Source organism: Adiantum capillus-veneris, chromosome 20 (genome assembly GCF_014529385.1).
Source record: "Adiantum capillus-veneris isolate H3 chromosome 20, ASM1452938v2, whole genome shotgun sequence".
In the NCBI taxonomy this organism is placed as follows: domain Eukaryota; kingdom Viridiplantae; phylum Streptophyta; class Polypodiopsida; order Polypodiales; family Pteridaceae; genus Adiantum; species Adiantum capillus-veneris.
Window position 1 is genome coordinate 154,330,999 of NC_140950.1, and position 18,471 is coordinate 154,349,469.

At 41.3% G+C, this 18,471-nt stretch overlaps 1 protein-coding gene across 1 annotated transcript; it reads right to left on the bottom strand.

Annotated features, from left to right (window-relative positions):
* Positions 1–1,950: 1,950 nt before the first annotated feature.
* Positions 1,951–9,498, bottom strand: LOC147433433 (cyclic nucleotide-gated ion channel 2-like). The gene is made up of 9 exons (XM_086492991.1): positions 9,160–9,498; positions 8,671–8,809; positions 7,985–8,591; positions 5,830–6,045; positions 5,249–5,559; positions 5,050–5,161; positions 4,724–4,960; positions 4,530–4,616; positions 1,951–3,091 (listed from the first exon to the last, which is right to left on the bottom strand). Exons 2-9 carry the CDS (start codon positions 8,691–8,693, stop codon positions 2,594–2,596), a joined length of 2,091 nt encoding a protein of 696 aa, XP_086349117.1. The 5' UTR covers positions 8,694–8,809; positions 9,160–9,498; the 3' UTR covers positions 1,951–2,593.
* Between the last annotated feature and the right edge of the window lie 8,973 nt (positions 9,499–18,471).

Consider the following 18,471-nt stretch of genomic DNA (forward strand, 5'->3'; position numbering starts at 1 on the left):
TATTAGCTAAAGCTGCAACGTTTCCATTTTCACGCATGCGGATGGAATATAATTCCATTTTTAAACTCATTTTTGAATACTTAGCTTTGGCACCAAAAAGCTTCTCTAACTCTATCCAGGCAGCACTTGAAGAATCAACATCGTCCAAATCATGAATAAAATTGTCTTCTAAGGAGGTTAGAATGATACCAAAATCTTGTTCGTCTTTCCTTTGTAGCTCAGTAGATAATGCCCTTGTAACTGCAGCGGATGTGCCAGATTCGTCGGCTACGAGAGGCTTGACCACGTTCCATAAGTTTTTTCGCATCAAATAGCCTTTAACTTTGATCTGCCAAGTGTGGAACCCGGATCCATTGAACTTGTCGACTTTTGATGCCATATTCGATATGCAAAGGATAGCTTGGTCGTGTTTGTTATGCTTGCGAAGAATGATCGTCGATCTTCATTAATGGAATTTTGAATTACCTTTTAACATATCAATGGATCCGTAGCATAAAATAACCAAGAAGAACCGGCAGCAATGACTGATCTGCCTTCAATAGCCCATTTGCAACGGCTTTAGCTTGAGCATAAAGCTTCAAAATCACTTACGAGCACCGTTCTCTTAAAACCGAATCTTTTAAAGAGAAGCTACAGTCTTGAGATGTGGTTAAAAGCCTTGGTCGTCGACTGACTTGAGAAGCTCGACAAGACTATGTGTTGATGAAGCCTAGCTATGGCGGGTGATGTCAGCGTGATAGTGTGAATGGGTTCTCACTTATATCCAAAGACTTCAAATAAGGTGATAAACAGGAAATTTAAAAAAAAACCAAAAATGGCGAATCTGTAGCAGCAGACAACACACGACTGCTTTTCTTGTGCAGAGCCTGTAGAGGCCGAATCGACAGGGGCTCAAGAGTCGAAATCTTCCCAGCAAGCCAGGGCGATCCTTCTGCTGTTAATTGTGGGCAAAAATTTGCAGGTCGACAGCCCTTCGTCCTTCTGTGTAAGCGGTTGTACCCACGAGGGTTTTGTCGAGAGCCAAGGTCCAGTAGGGCTTTGATACCAGTGTTGAGTGTTAGGCTATGGAGCCATGGCGGTGCAGACCTACTACAGCAAAGAGCGAGAAAGAGAGAGAGAGAGAGAGAGAGAGAGAGAGAGAGAGAGAGAGAGTCGATTTATGCTTGCAACACAAAACAACGCACTATTCTTCTTTAATCAAGTTCTTTACATAGTTTGGGGAAGTAATTTTAACCATACTCATGCAAACTCCACTAACCACTACTCTTACCTGCATGTCATATGACCATATTCCCATGGGCTAAGACATTACTACAAAGGGCTTGGAAAACCTAACAAAGGGTACTCCCTCTGCCGTTATAGAATACATATACATCTATTTAACATAATATGGCGGAGGGGAGTGCCCTTTACACGTGTCAAAGTCTACGAGATGAAGGCTAAATGCCAAAAGTGAGAGAAGCTCATGTGCACGCGATAAAAAGCCTTCGACAGCAGGACGTACTCATAGATTATAGGATTGGATCAAATGATTCATAAGTCTCGACTCTCTTCTGCATGATTAAGTGGAATTTCTCCCACCTTACGTGGCTAGAAATGCAACCACGGCCCAGTTCACTATGTGTGTGTGTGTGTGTGTGTGTGTGTGTGTGTGTGTGTGTGTGGAGTTCTTGATGTTTCTTAAAGTAATATACCATGTTTTTCTATATAAATAATCTCACAGGACAAAAATTGCCAAGGCCTCATTTGAACCTACTTAAACTAGAAGTAGGGGACTCCATAAATTTTACTTGAAGTGAGTGCAAACTAAATTGTTGTGTACACAATTTACATTAGGGGAGCAAAGAGATCCATTTTGAACAAAACTAGATTGTGTGGTTTCCATTCAAAGCAAAGCAAAGTACTTGTTTGGCATTTCAAGAGGAGCAAAATATTTGTTAGCTGCTTTTGATTAGAAGAAACTAGTCATCATTTATTGTTTCTCCGTTCCTGACATTCACATGTTTGAGAAGATTTTTGGATACAAAGTTTGTGGCACACATGTGTTTTGCATAGAAGCACTACTATTGATTTCTCCATCTCATAAGGTTCTTTATAGAGGAGATTGATGATGCACCAACCCATGAGAATCTTTATGTGATGGTGCTACTTTTTGATTGGCAATCTACTCGAGAGATCAAGCTCTGAGAGAGATACTAGCAGCTAGCTCGATTGCTTCATGTATTTGATTGCATTTTTACTAGTTGTTTCCTTGGTCTTTTGTATTGGGCATTTGGATCATATGCACATGATGTAGTTTCTGTTCTGTTAGGTCTTTAGGGCCTTTTGCTTAGTTCTGAGGTTGTTTGTTCATGAACCATTTCTCTCGTTGCATTAACTGTTAATCATGCTACTTACATAACTTGCAATCATTGCATGAATGGCCCAGAAATGTAAGTCCCTTAAAAACGTCCCTTAAAAAGTCCCTTAATAATGTGTACAAGGTACATCTAGAAAACGTCCACAGTAAAAATGAGGATGTATGGAATGTATGCAACCTCCTAAGAAATACGAAGTGCAAGCATGTGACCTTTTATAAGACGTACTCTAGTCTCTACTGTAAGTTATCCTGAGGTTTGTGTGAGCTGAACATGGCTGCATAGAGTCGAATGCGGTCACGCTCCGACAATGATCGAGCCATCTCCACAGCCTCAACTGCAGGCAGCTTGGCTTTCTTGGCTTGATGACGCCTCCAAGCAAGCTGGATACTCACCGCCGCCCAAGTCCTCCACCCGGAAGAGTAATATCTTGCCGTTCTCTTCAAGTCCTCATTTATAAACTTGTAACGAAAGTGCTCAGTTACGAACTTGAAATCTTGTGCTTCAAGTCCAAAAGCCTCTGTAACATCCACAGATTTGAGGGTCGCAAACGATGGGGGAAGGCGTTCCACAAATGGCCTTTTGAGGCACCATGTCAAAAGCTCATCACCACAAAAATTTCCAGGGCCTAAACAGCAGACACTTGAATCTCCATTGCTTAAAGCATGACTGCTGAGGAGGTGTCCTCGTACTATGAAAAGCATTCGATGCACTGGATCTCCTTCTCTGATAACCTGAGGGTCAACAAGTATACCCATCAAGCAAGAAAAAGCCTGATACTGCTTCAGCTTTTAATTAGAAACAATGTGTGTGTAACATGCATTTGGGAATAACAGAGAGGATGTGCCAAAGAATCAACTCCAGGCCTTGTAACCTTTGAAAGAGTAGAGGAAGAATCTTGGTCCAGCTATCTAAGTCCAAATGCAAACTAAACCACATTCTTCGAAACCATGACCTCCTCACATTCGATTTAACCCCCTGTGCTGCAGCTGATGAATCGTGTCCAGTGTAAGGGCCTAGTGCTTTACACGCATACTGTTAGGGGTGACTTTTATCAATGTAGAGATTGCCCACTGTTGCAGAAGAGATGGCTGCCAAGAGGGAGTGTTCAATAGACCCAATATAGATTTAAGGTTGTAGTTCCCTTGCAGTTTCTGCAAGTAGGGGAGGTCAAATCACTGAAATTACAAGGAATCAAATCAGATACGGTGCCAAGTATTGGGCAACGCCGCAGTCAGACAGGAGGTCGTGCGCGCAAGGCAATGGATAGACAAGCGCAGAGAGACGGGCACAGAACATGCAAAGGACTGAGGGCAATGGGCAGCTGAGGAGGAGATCGCAGACATTTAGGCTTGCGAGCCTTTCTTATGGCATGGGTTGGCAGTGCAGGGCAGCTCAATGCCGCCACTTGCTTGGTTATGGGGTAGCAGCTGAAAATCGTTATGCCGCTGGTAGTTGGTTCGAATCTGCTCATCTGACTTTTATAAGGGTACGATGTGGAAGTCTCCTCAGTGGCAAGAAGTGGGGTTGGGAGGGAATCGAGAGGGAATCTTGTAAGGAAATGAATAAAATAGGAGAGCTGCCAGTAGGGAGGCAGAGGAGCTTGGAAGTACATATTTGACCAATCAGTGATTCTCTCGAGGTTTGCAAGTAGGGTAGCAGAGAGTTTCACAAGTACAAAATCAACCAATTCTACGTTGATGACTGGGCCGCAATAAAAAGGGGCAATGCAAAATATAGGGGCATGTGAGATAGCATCTCAAAAATTAGGGAGGTGAAAGTTTTAGAAAAGACTCAGAAGCTTGTGAATGTATCATTGTTCAGCCATAACTAACAAGCTGTTCTGTTTTTAAAACCTGTGATCATACTAATCTGCCATTGAGGTGTGATCCAACTTGGTGAATTGAAATGACCACCCAAGCGGTGCTTAGTGCAGATCATACTAATCTGCCATTGAGGTGTGATCCAACTTGGTGAATTGAAATGACCACCCAAGCGGTGCTTAATGCAGAAAATACACCTCTCTTGAATATATGGCACATACAGATTGTGTGATGCAGGAATTTTTTGTTCAAAAGCATCCATTGACTAAGTAATAGATTAAAACATGCCATAAATCGGTTGATGAGCTAAGAAAGTTAAAACATGGTGGTACCACAAAAAAGACATTACCACTTCGTCCTTGACGTAAAGATGTGGCTTCAGACGTTCACAAATGTTCTTCAACACCAAGTTGTCCATGCGTTCAAACAGTGGCACCTGCAAATATATTAAGAACCTAAAGTTGGGAGGCCATACCATTGAAGCGAGAAACTAACGAATGTGAATCATCAATACTCACAAAAGCACCAAAGAAAAAAACTCACTCGTCGAACAAGATCCAGAGATAAATGTTGCTTAATGTCCCGCCTTAGCCCTTCAGGTAGACAATGGATCATATCCACTTCATCCACACCCCGTGTTGCCGCCCAATGATGGCGTTCATACCTTCTAACTCTGTGTCTGAGTCGTGAAGGAAGCTGCCGCCGGCGCATCCAACGTTCGAGATCCCGTAGCCTTAGCTTCATCGCTTCCTTCTTAGCCGTTATTGAATGCAGAAAAACCTACCAGGCCAAATTGGCAATTAGTAATGGGCACATCAACTGACAAAAGCGATTAACGAGAGGAAAATTTAGTATGCTCTTGCAGTAACCTGAATATTGCCGATCAGTAAACTAAAGAGAAGCAGGCCACATGTGATAACTGCAATACTGAATAACACCTCCAAGCTGTGGTTGCTTGGCTGCAATGCATTACCAAACGAACTGTACAGAAATACAAAAAACTCTTCTGTAAATAGTTGAAACAATTTATCGACACAGAGAATTGTGTTTGCGCTATCAAAGCAGCACCTCAGAGTCATCAGACCCCAGAATAAGGGAAACAGTAGCTTCGTCGACCATGTGCGACCGGTCAATAATGGTACTGCCCACTGGAAAATCCCGTAATTGTAGCCTTGAGTGTCTTGACGTTTAAAGCAAAAAGAGAAACTAGTCTGATTGCTTGATGAAGAAGCTGCATTCTCCAATGGAAAAGACTGGTATGTGATGGGCTGAGGACAGCCCAAAAATGTAAAATTACCACTGTTTCCTTCCTTAAGTTGATCAAACAAACACGCCACAACCCGTTGGCTTGCCAGCAGATACCAGCAAGCACCAGCCACCTGTAGAAGCTCACTGGAGTCAGAAAGGGAATCTTTAAATTGTATCTCACATGGATAAGCAGAACCATCACATCAAATCCACTCAACATAGTAATGCTTTAGATGGCCTGTTATAGAAAGATCAAAGGTACATGTAAGATAACCCAAAACCCTCATTTATCTAGCATGGCTGATAACAACATACATTCTAAGCTCGCTGGTGATGCTACAGGATTTATGCAGAAGGAAAGAGGAGCATTTCTGTTCTGAAGAGATTAGGAAGAAACTTACATGAGCAGCAACAAGATACGCTGTCAAATTCAAAGCAAAACCCCACCAAACTGCTCCAAAGACGATGCCTATCACATGCCTAATGCTGCGTGCAAGGAAAATCAGATGGAAAATTTTGGGAATGAATTGACAAAAAACTGCTGTGAATAAAACTGCCATTAAGGATCCCACATCTCCACTGCTAATCATGTGTGGTACTAATAACCACACGGTAACCTGCAAATAGAAGCACAGAAAAACAGGTACTTATGATTGCTTATGAAAAGGTCACATCAGCATGAAAAACCAATTTGCCAAAATTCAAAATCCACTGTGATACAAAAGAATCAGCATTATTTAGAGTGTCCCCATGTTGGGGTTGGCCAGCCCCAGTTCGGCACCTATATAGCAGAACCTAGGTCCCCTCTCTGTACTCTATCTCTTATAGCATCAGAGCAGCTGCATTTGGGTCTATCCGTCTCCATCTTGTCCTGCATTCTCACTCTGCCCCTTGAGGGCGAGTCCAGTTGTCTGGCTATCCGCACTCAAAGAGGTGTGTCACTGCACCAGTTGCTGCCTAAATTCAACATCCATTCGCTTCCACTGCCATGCTGACATGCTATCAAAGCTACAATATAGTACTCAACATCTACATCTGCCTGAAAGATCTTATCCTTGGTGCACAAGATAGCCCGACCTTGCCACATTGCATAAGGTACCTTCCTAATAGAACTCTTAACTGTGTGTAAGCAGACTCCACCAATGGTAAATACTTATCCCACTCAGATTTATGGTCAGAGACATAACACTCCAACAAGTTCAAAACCACCAAATTAATAATCTCTGACCATCTATTTCTGGATGAAACGACGAAGAAACTTGAGTGTAGCACTAAAATTCTTCACACACTGCCCGCCAATAAAAACCAGTAAATTCTAATCCTAGGATCTCTATCTGACACAATAGACTCTCGCATCCAATGACATCTGAAATTCTATGCAAGGATCAACCTAGTCATATGACTGCCTTTGATTGTCTTCTTCACAAAAACGAAATGAGCCTGCTTGTGTTATTGTTCAGGAGCTAAAAAAAGAAGTCCATAGCAGTACTTTCCCAAAATCGTTTAGGATTGAGGAACCCTTGGTACTTTGTGTCAGTCACACTTCATCTACTAACATAAATAGTTTGAAGTGTACATATATGATCAAGTGTAGAGAATACTCTCTTGAATGCAGCCTATCCTTGTGCTCAGACACTCTCTCTGTGTCAAACGACTCAGCTTATGCTCAATCAATGGCGTAGAGATTCCTAATGTCGATGGCATAGAGAATCTATATGCTGAGTTTATACGCCCTCATGCTTGGACACCCTCTCTGTGTCTGACCAACAGATAAGTATAGAATTGTAATGGATCGCTCAAATTGGACGTAAGTGCTTTTAGAGAGACTTTTAGAGGTCCTGGACAAGATATTGTGCTATATTTAGAAACTCATGAATGTAAGACAAGAAACTTGCCCGTAGTCTTAAGAGAGTAGTGCCCTTTTTTGGATTCTTGTCCTCCTCCCCCAATGTATCAATTACAATACTAGGTGAAGAAGGTGAATGGCTAGCTTTTTGCTTTTTCATACTTCTATTTCAACTTGAGGCCCTTATCTCCAAACTTGGAAGTCCTCTTCTTAAAGTGACACTTAAATTGTGCTTCCCAGAAGAGTGGTGCTCTCGGGTACTCATTTTTATTTTTATTTTATTTTAATCTAAACATTTAGCTTTTGCCATTTTGATTTTTACTCTCTTACAATTATGTCTACACTTTTTTTATATTAATTATGATAATGATAATAAATCCTCAACATTACACGAGCATAATATCTTGACAACAAGTCACAAATTGTAATCCACAAGGGGTTGAATAGATCCAACACTAAGACATCCCCACTAATGTGGTTGGTGATGTAAAATTATTTATCAATCTATGCTCGCCCATATATCATACATACATGAGCCTACATCAAGACAAAAGTCTGCATACTCAGATACTCAAAGACTTTGGAAGCATAAGAAAAATGAGTGATGTCCCCAATGTGTCAATATGCATGGAGAACCCTTTGGCATGTGCAGACTCACACATCCCTACCAAAATTCATAATGTTGCTAGAGACAAAATTAAACAATATACCTGAGGTATTGGCAATATAACAAAAAGGTCAAATAAGAAACCTCCACCAGGGCGAAGATAATGGAAAGCTATTTCACGAGCATCCCAAACAAGGCTTCCACAGCCAAGAATTAAGGACTCTTTGGAAACATACGCCAGCTTCAATTGCAGCCCAATTTGGAGCAGATGCACTGCATCAAAACCTGTCCTGAGTAATGTCACTACTGCAGCGAGCAAGCCATCAACATACACACATGGTTGCTCTCGTCTGATTGTTAGGACATAGAAGAAAAGAGGGTCTATGGCTAGCGAGACTGAGCGAGCTAGAAGAAAAAATTGGTTCAACCTTTGAATAACCCTGCGTCTAGGATCTTGTACAGCACCAAAAATCCACGGCCGCTGTTCTTTCTGAATGGGCTTATTTGGGATATGAATGCTTATGGGGCACAGTGAGGAGCCCGCATTGGCTTCCAAGACTAGTTGATGATTACGTTCACAGGTGGCAGAATGATAGCGTGGAAGCCCGTTTTGGGTGCATTCCTTACAGTGCTTTGAAATTGATAAATTGGACCCATCATCCCTGGTAAATATGCTGCCCTCTGCCTTGGCGAAAAAATCTCTCAACAAGCTGAGACAGAAAAGGGCAACAAGCATTAGTTTGATTTACATTAGGAGAACATAAGAAACATAGTCTCACTATAACTTACCTTGTGAGCGGGGAGCGCTTCATGTCTTAAACCCTTTCCTCCAAAGATAAATCACATAAGGAAATCTTTGCTTCACAACTCCATTCTGGAAGCTGAAGATGGCAGAACTCAAACATGCTGATCACTTGGATGCCTGATGCTGCACAGTAATCAGTGATGATTCAACAGAAGAATATGTTGCAAAGCAATCTTCATCCATATTGACGACCAGAACTGTATACAAGTATGCATGCACAAAATGTGTACATCATACCAAAATCTCCGAGATGATACACAGAGACCGGCAGAGCCACAATGACATGCATACAGATACATGCGGACTCCTATGTGCATGCAAAGTTACACAACCATACAAAACCAAGGATAACAATCACTACATCCATACTACACATAAACATGTAAATGCATACATGTCACACACATGTATATGGCACAGGCACATGCAGACCCATCAGTGATTGTACTCGCCAATGAAAATGGCATACATACCAGTTCACTAGTGGTCCAAATGAAAACTACAAGCCGAGCGTTGCAGCTTGGACCCTGCCATGAAAACTCAAGGAACCCACAGTAATTCTCGAATTACGCTCCATGGGGATGGGGACTCGTTGGGGGGGATGATGTCGGAAAATTTTATAATCTGCAGAGTTTCGATCAAGGTTACATTTGCTGTAATTTGCAGGACCTACTTTTTGATGCACGTGCATGGCACGATGTTGACAAGCAGAGTAGGAATGCTCCCCAGCGCTTGCAGACAAGGATTCGTTCTGTTGAGGATCCTCGGAAGAGGAGACGATGACAGCAGAATATAGGATTGCTCTGATGACCCACAAAGGCGACATCTCATCCACAGCAGAATTAAGGTTTTGGCGATGAAGGTTGCGTGCTGGGTGCGTTCTGCTGAATCCATCACGCGGGAAAATGCTTCGTTTGTTTCTTTGCGACAGAATGTCAGCCGTTGGATGCCACGGCCTAGATCCAGTGGCTGTGGTGACCGATAACGAGGAATCTGGAGTTTTAAAAATTCACCACTTTACTTGGTTGATGGACAGGGATTCTACCTCTTCAAATTGTTAACATTCTTTGCCTTTTTGAGTTTTGGCTCAATTTTTTTAGCAAATGGACCGCCACATGTTTTCATTCATAGTGATTGTGATCGCTGATTCTTGATGATGGCGATGACGATGGTGACCATAATGATGGGTTATGCTTGATGGAGCTTGTCTCCCCGCTCCTCCATACAATCAGCCCTATCGATTTGATTGAGCTAAAAATAATGTCTTTCCCCCACTAGAATCTAATTCTTAAAAAATCCATGACCTAGCATGGTTTTTTTTGCCACTCAACACCACACACAACTTGCAAGACAATTAGGATTTACAAGTATTAGTTGCACAACATCATGACTTTAAAAACTTACTTAGCCCCATATAGCACACATTAGGCCAACACATTGACAAGTGGCATGCTTTTAAGAATGGAAGCTCTTGCTTGCTCTCTGTCCTCCTTGATTAAACTCTACGTGGAGCATTTAAAGGGCTCGATATATCCAAGGTTGGTGTGACATGCATTAAATAACTAAGGAGAGTAGCCCCAAATTTTGTGCATTATTGTCATCTGGTAATGATGCTCTTCCATCATACATCAAGACAATCTCAATTTAAATAAAGGAGGCACATGCTCCCTATTATGGGTTTCCCCTACTCTGTTAATCTTATTGTAGTACTAGCGAGAACCTCTGACAAAATTGTCAATCCAAAGGATCTAGCTGACCCTACATGTAATGTACCTAGCATTTTTCAATAAAAACTATTTCATTTACCTTGCAAAAATGTTTAAGGTTCACATTTTGTTAAGTCATAGGGAACGATTGGATCATAAATTGGACTGTGGAACTATTAATTATGGACTTTATTCACTTGAAAACAATAGATTGATATAGGAAACTTAAGCCTCAAGTCTATTTCTAAAGATAAGAGTTGACCCTCAAGAAAGAATGAGTATTTTTAAAAGAGAAAAAGTAGAAGGAGTATTTTTAGAGAAGAAAGAGAAGTAAGTCAAATTTAAAGCTTCTTTTTTCAGAAATCAAGCTTCTTCTAAATTTAGAAACTCAAAATATCGTGCATCGAGAGCCGTGTCCATTAAAAAATTATAATTTAACAGTCGCAAACGCGAGCGAACTTATTTCTCTGCTTTTCGCTATTCGTAGCTTTTGATTTTGGTATTGAGAGCCTATATAAAGACCCCTCTCCCTTCACTTTCAGGACACACACAGAAGTTCTCAGAAGCGGAACCTCTCTTCCCTTGAAGTCGGAGTTACCTTCCCTCTATCAATCTCTCTCCCTCAAGCTCTTACCCTCAATCCATCTCCATCTCCAACTTCTTCTCTATCGACGGTGTGCTGCCCCTCAAATTCTTGAGTTCCCTTTCTCACCTTCCCCCTTCTCTTCCACGATACGATGGCCCCGAAGCGATGGACTCGAAGCTTGAAGGATGTCCATGCCGCTCTACCCCCAAGAAAGGTACAAGAGAAGGCATCAACTACTCCAAACGTAGCTCAAGTGGAGGTATCGGTTGAGGAAGAAGTTGAAGCCGTCCAATCTCAACCACGAGAGGTAGTAAAAAACGTGTTGCTAATCCGGTAAGATGAATTTATAATTCTGCATCGTTATACATGATGACCGGTAAGTCAAGCTTAGGATGTCCCTTAAACTATCCAAAACACGTGATTATATCACAAGAAACAAGCATATGATTTCGCAGAGTAGTGAAAGAATTGTTTGATTTATGATTACTGTTTGATAAATTGTCTCTGTTTAATATTAGAAGTTAGTTAATCATGTTTGAGAAATCACTTAAAGAAAACAATGGTTGAAAGAATATCTTGTTCCTAGATGGAACTCGTAGTTAGCGAGATAATTTCGTAGCTCTATTTTTGTATCTTGTGGTTAGCAGGATGCCTTACGATTAGCGAGATGCTCCCTTGTGGTTAGCGACTGGGGAAGTTTGCGCATTTCGCGGTTAGTGAATAAGTAAATCCTTTGCAAAGGCTCTATTGGTTAGATAGAGAAAGTCTGTGGGTAGCGACAAACTCTTAAGAAGAATTGAAAGATTCATTTTTGTTGAACTATAGGACTGTCTTCATTAGACCACGTTTGAAAAAGAATTGTTCTAGTGATGTTTGAAGGGCTGTATGAAAGAATCTATGGTCGGAGTTAATAAAGGAACATTGTTTGTATATGTAAAACAACGTGTTAGTAATTAAAAAACAAGAAGAACGGGTGAGTGCGGTGTGGAAAGTGGGAAACTAGTATCTTAACGGATCTACGTCTACGGACGGGTGGACCCGATTAGTCGGGTACCTTTCACAAGATTACTAGTTAGTTTAGACTATGTTTCATATCATATTAAGGGGTTATGAATGGCGGTTGTGCCTTTTAAACGTGGGGAAAAATACATTATTTATAGATTTTAAATATGTCAATGGGATATCATCTAATAATTTAGAATCCTTGATTTATCGACCTCGGTTGTGGTGTATGACCCTTATAGCCATGAACATGATGGATGAGGACGTCCTCTCTTCAGTTTCTCGTATCTCTACTTTGGGAAATGGAGTAGGGTGCCGTCAACGGAATTTGAGAATAAAAGAAGGCCAACTATCAAGTCGCCCCAATCTTTCGGGGTTGGGGACCTCACACTACAAGTGCGTGGAGGCTACAAGAGGGTGTCAAGCTCTCAAAAAACTTGCGTATATATGGCCTCAAATCCACCGTCCCAATGTCGGATTAAAAGACGATTCACAGATGACCTAATTTTACTAGGTCGATTTCTACAAATTGTGCAATCTATTGCTCTCGTAATTACCCATAGAATTCGGAAGAGACTTACAGAGCTAAAGATATTTGTAAAAATAGTAAGGGAAGGGCCATGCCCAAAACTTGAAAATATTGCGAGAGGCTTATGTTATTGCATAGAGATGTAATGGAATTGGCCTATTAACTTAGATTGTAGCAGAAAGAGAATAACATAGTGAGCATTTCATTAAGGAAATTCCTTCTTGTAGGTAGAGGGAGTGCTTGAAGGAAGAGAGCAACATTAAACAAATTTCCTAGCTAACATGGCATGAGCAATAACTTGATAAAGAGAGAGAGTTAGAGACATTGACAACATTTAAGGAACGGATTTATGTGGAGCCGGTCCCCCCTCCAATAGGATTTTGTATTATAGATTCTCCCATCAAGAGAGACTTGGTACAATACAATCTTTGTGTTCCTTGTGACCTAAGTGATGCAATGAAGATGGAAAACTTCATGCATCACGAGCACAACATAGACTTTGTAAAAAACATTAACTATCCCTAGCCTCAGTACCAAGGCCTCAAACACCTTCAAAGGTGGAGAGAGCTAGTGGGGAATGAGGGTAGGGAAGAGGAAGAAAAAACATTCATAGGAAAAAAAAATAGTTCCTCACTTATCGTCACTCTTCTTGCTAGCATACATAATAGCATAGTAATGAAGATGGAGAAGATGGCAAGCTTAAGCATTGAAGCATGGCTCTTGGTTGGATTTTCATTCCATAGCCAAGAGTGTTGGTGTAGACTCTCAACTTCTCTACTACCTTTGAGAAGGAGACGGAGCTCTTGCACTTTGCACTTCACACAATGAGAATCTGTGTGTGTGAGAATGAGTATGAGAATGTCAAAAAACAAAACTTCTCTAGCTTGGTCAACCTCTCTCTCTCTCTCTCTCTCTCTCTCTCTCTCTCTCTCTCTCTCTCTCTCTCTCTCTCTTTTTCACACACAAACACACACATCTCTCTCTTACTTGATGGCCCTTGCCAGGCTTGGCCAATCACCTTAGGTGTTCATTTGAAGCAATAAGGGTAGCATTTGGACAAGTGCCCTTCTTTCCCCTTTTGAGAGAGAGACTTGATAATTGCTTAGATAATTAATTAATTAATGTAAATGCTCATTGGACCCCTTTTAAGCCTATCCAATAGGATTGAGGCACTTCATGAGAGTAGCATGGGTAGGGGCTTGACATGTGTCTTGCTGCCTCTTGAGGCTTGGCTTACCTTGTGTGTGTGTGTGTGTGTGTGTGTGTGTGTGTGTGTGTGTGTGTGTGTGTGTGTGTGTGTGTGCATGGGCGCGTGTTCTCTCTCATCCCCCCAGCTTTGGGGCTCGCCCCTCCTTTGTAGGGATGCCTTTGACTTATGAGACACAAAGCACCTTAGTTATCAAGAACGACAAAGCACGTCAATCTTGGGTAGTGTTCCCACAAGCACTTCAAGCTCCCTAGTCGGCAAACACCTCAAGCACCTTAGTCAACAAGCACGACAAGCACCTCAAGCACCTTAGTCAACAAGCACCTCAAGCACCTTAGTCATCAAGTACGACAAGCACCTCAATCTTGGATAGGGTTCCCACCTCAACCTCGGCCCTAGCTTACCTAAGGTCAAAGGAATTTTAACACTAATCTTTGGAGGTCTTCAATGAAGCTAACTCTAAGGTCTTTGTGCTCCATTGGCTAGCCTTTCTCTTTGATAGATCGTCTCTCATTTGGACCCCTTTACCATTGGCCGTGTGTTGAGATAGACCCGTAAGCACATGTCTACATTCTAACCTTTGTTCCTGTCTATTCTCCCACATTAAATGATCAGTTTAATATGAGAAAATCATTTGGGTTGGTTAGATATTAGATTTTATGACAGAGATCCCACTTGGAATTACAATGTCGTTCTCGGAATTGAAAACACACTTCGTGCGAAGTTACGAACAAATAAAGCAAGAGGGTAGACAGAAGAACACAACATATCAGTACACTCAATTTATTATCTTTGATAGGCTTAGAATACTTTTACAAAAATTGGCCTTTACACTTGTGCCAAAGGTTTAAATAAGTTCCTCTAGTCAAAATGACTCTCAAACTTGGCAAACTAAGTGCCATGGGTAAGTGAGTTACAAGCTAGAAGCTGTCAGCCCCAACTATACATTTGTAAAAATAATAAGTACAATTGTGGATAGTACAAAAACATGGAATCGAGCTCTATATATGACAAAAAATTTACAAAGATTCCACAGACATAAGCATCCGGTGGCTCCTATTAGCCTAGCTACAAACATTTTCCTCCCTCATTGGTCACCTCGTCCTCGACACATGCATGCATATCTGTAAGGAGGTCTTTGTATATGATGTCACTAATGCAATTACTTGAGACCACGCTTCTAATTTCGCACACCACTGCTTTTCCTCCTAGGTAATGAGTATCTATGATATTGAGTTCTAATTCTCAATGGATGAATAACTCAAAAATCTAGCCTCATATCTGCAATGGTGGCCCCAAAAAGGTGTGATCATAGCTCGAAGAAACAGGTGTAGAAGGCCCTCATATCTGCAATGGTGGCTCGAAAAAGGTGTGATCATAGCTCGAAGAAATTGATGTAGAAGGCTCTTCAAAGGTTTCCATAAACTACGATGATAGAAAGGTGATACGGCATAGAAGCCAATAAGTACATCAACAAATGGCTGCTCTACAAGATCATAACATAATCTTGATGAGCCCTCTAGGAGTCTCAATCCAGGGAGCATCCATGTCCTCCACATTGTTGAAAGTTTTGCTACAGGTCATCAACAAGTGTCATATTTTTCGCATCATAATACATGTTATGTCTAGGATTCCTAGTAAAGTATGTGTCATATTGTCCAAAGTCTCTCTCATATAGGCTTCTTTTGCAAGACCGTCTCATGGCCTTGCATGTACAAGGTAAGATGGGCCAAGATACACATGCAGTACAGGGGCGCCTATATATAGCATGCCAAGCAACAACCAAACCCGCCTTTCCTCTAGGTAGTGTGAAGACTTCACTTTGGAAAACCAAGATACACATCATGCAAGGCATGCAAGCAACAGGATATACAACAACTTCGACACCGACTAACTCGGCCATCTCGTTGTTGGAGGAGTTTATTGAAAAGTTGTCAAGTGAAAGCATGAAGCTGGACTCTCAAGCTAAGGATTCCTTCAAAAAGGAGCAAGGCTCCATATATTGTTGCTAAACGGCAAATTAGGGAAGATTAACAGGATCAAAGCAGGTGTCTATGACGCTCAACCTTGAATAAGGTGATTTCTTTAAATTTTCATCAGTTGATGCATGTAGGCAAGGTTGTCTAGCAGTAAAGGCAAGTCAAGCACGACCTGTAACTTCTAAGGTAAGAGTACTTGCTCTATCAGATTCGACGAGCAACGGATTCAAGCTGACTCCCATCAAGTATACTTCATTCAAAAATATAATTTATGATTGTTGTCAACAATTTTGCTGAAAGTGGCACCACTTGTGTGCCTACACAAGCCAAAGTTGTTCCATGATTTTTGAAGACCTTATGGTTTCACAAAATCAGAGGTACAAGGAGAAGCAAGGGCTTGTCAAGCCCAAATTTATGTCAGTATAGCATTCGTACATTTCAAGGAGGGTGGGTAAGTACGTTCAAATTAGAAATTTTACTTCTACATTTTAATAATTTTTGCATAACTATCCAAAGTTGAAGCATGACAAGGCTACGACGATGCAAAGGCAAGGCTTGTTGCTAACCTTGATGAGAGGTGCCAGATGTTTGCATCATAGCTCTTTGCTATTCAAGAAGTAGGGAGAGCTATTTCTAGGTTTCACTTTTTGCTATGGCAAGGCTCCTAGGCAAGTTTTTTTTGAGTTTCATAAGCAGTAGTACTCATCGTGAACAAGCCTTAAGATGAGATTAAGCATGTGGAAGCAAGGCTTCTACTTATGGGATCCACCTTGGATGAGCAAAATCACACCAAGTGGTGCTATGGCTTTTGATGCCAGGTGTGGAGATTCCAAAAAGTTGGTAAGTACGTCAAATTTTAGTTTGAAATTTTGCACTTATTACTTTTACAAAATTTTCTACAATGCCAACTTGACAAGCAAATGTTGCTTCCGTCAAGCAAAGTTTGGCAGTTAGGTGAAGATTATGTTTACTGAGCTATTTACTATCACAATATTGGGTAATCTAAGGAATCTCAATAAGTTGTACGCTTTGGCAAGGCCAATTCTATTAGGACATGGGTCTTATGGTGGCTACGTGGGCATGGCCTCTAGAGCAAGGCTCTCCCTGTGTTCTCACAATTGGTATCAGAGCTTTGGTGTGATATCTCTAGAGCAAGGCTCTCCCTGTGTTCTCACAATTGGTATCAGAGCTTTGGTGTGATATCTCTCTTCCTAGTGGAAAAGAGCAAGTCTCTCTCTCTTCTCTCTCTCTCTCTCTCTCTCTCTCTCTCTCTCTCTACTCGCGCGCCAAGTCGTGCATGTTTTCATGCAATACTTAATTTAGATTTAGTTGTACGATTATGGTGGATTAACAAGACTAGCATTAATAATGACATAATAGATAATTACATTGATGATTAGAGAGAGAAAGAGTATAGACTCAAAATGACAACTTGATTAGAAAATGAAGTAACTTGTTGGTGTGTACAAATGGGCTACTTAAATAGTAGCAGAGCATGGCTACGTGCACCTCTCAAGGGTCACAATGCACCCTTCCCAAGGGTCAAGGGACAACTCGCCAAAGGTCAGGAGTGGCTCCATAGGATGTGGAAAATCCATGCTGACTAGGATGGTCATTTGGACTCTTGTGCAACTTGCTTGCCATGTAAGCTAGGCCATGTGCCCTCACATGCTCACAGGGTGACTAGAATGTTGATTGTACCTGAGGTCATTCCATACAAGTTAAGAGTTCTAGGACAAAGGCCATACTCCCAACAATCCTCCCCTTGGACCGTGGACTATACTGAAAGAAGCTAAACTAAGACTCAGAGCCACACAGGCTTGGTAGTCACACAGACTGAAGTAGTCACATAGACTATAGGATGGTCTCGATTGATATGATGTCACACAAACTAAATCCTCCCCTCAAACAAATAAGGTGGAAGACTACTCATATCTATAGTACACATTAGGAGAAACTTGGACTCACTTTTGGGCCCTGTAAGAAGTTCCACGTCGGCTTAGAGAGAGAAAATGAAAATGTTAAATTGTGCATTTTATGTGATACTTTTTCGCACCAACAAAAAGCCAAAATGACATTCTTTGGTAGGTAGTCGTCGTCTTTATCATTCTTATCCTTCGTTCTCTTGTCAGGAATCCAACTAACCGTATGAATAATGATTTGAAATGCCAACTTACAAGCGTTCCCTCCAGAAACATAAGCCACAAGAACTCTATCAACTCTAAACATGAGAATATGGCCTTCCCTCCCAAAACTTGAGATATTTCAAGAGTTTTGAGTGTCTATCTATTTCTCTATCAACTCTATAAATGGAGAATGCTTCTTTTTCTTATAAAAACACCATTTGAACTTGCAATCCTCAACCCCTTCATCTTCAACACTTACCCAAAGAAAGAACACATATCATCTTCATGTTGATGTATTGCAAGAGTATGCACCATTGCAGAAACGTAGGAGGGAGTCTTTCTTATCTCAACGGGAGAAAGAACTTAGAAGGACAAAAAAGGAACATCATTTGGATTTGTGGACCGATGGGTCTATTTATCCAAAGGATCCTACGACAAATGCGCCATCTCCCTTTGCTAATATCACTAACCTCTTACATTTTACAGGTGATGGCAAGGATGGGCTATTGGGATACACCGAACATTTGGAAATGAGAGGATTGAATGCGGAAAAGCAAAGAAACCTCCTGGCGATGGAGAACATGCAGCTGAAGAAACTTAATGAAGCATGCTCTCGAAAGATTTCATCAAACAAAGAGACAATCCAAAGC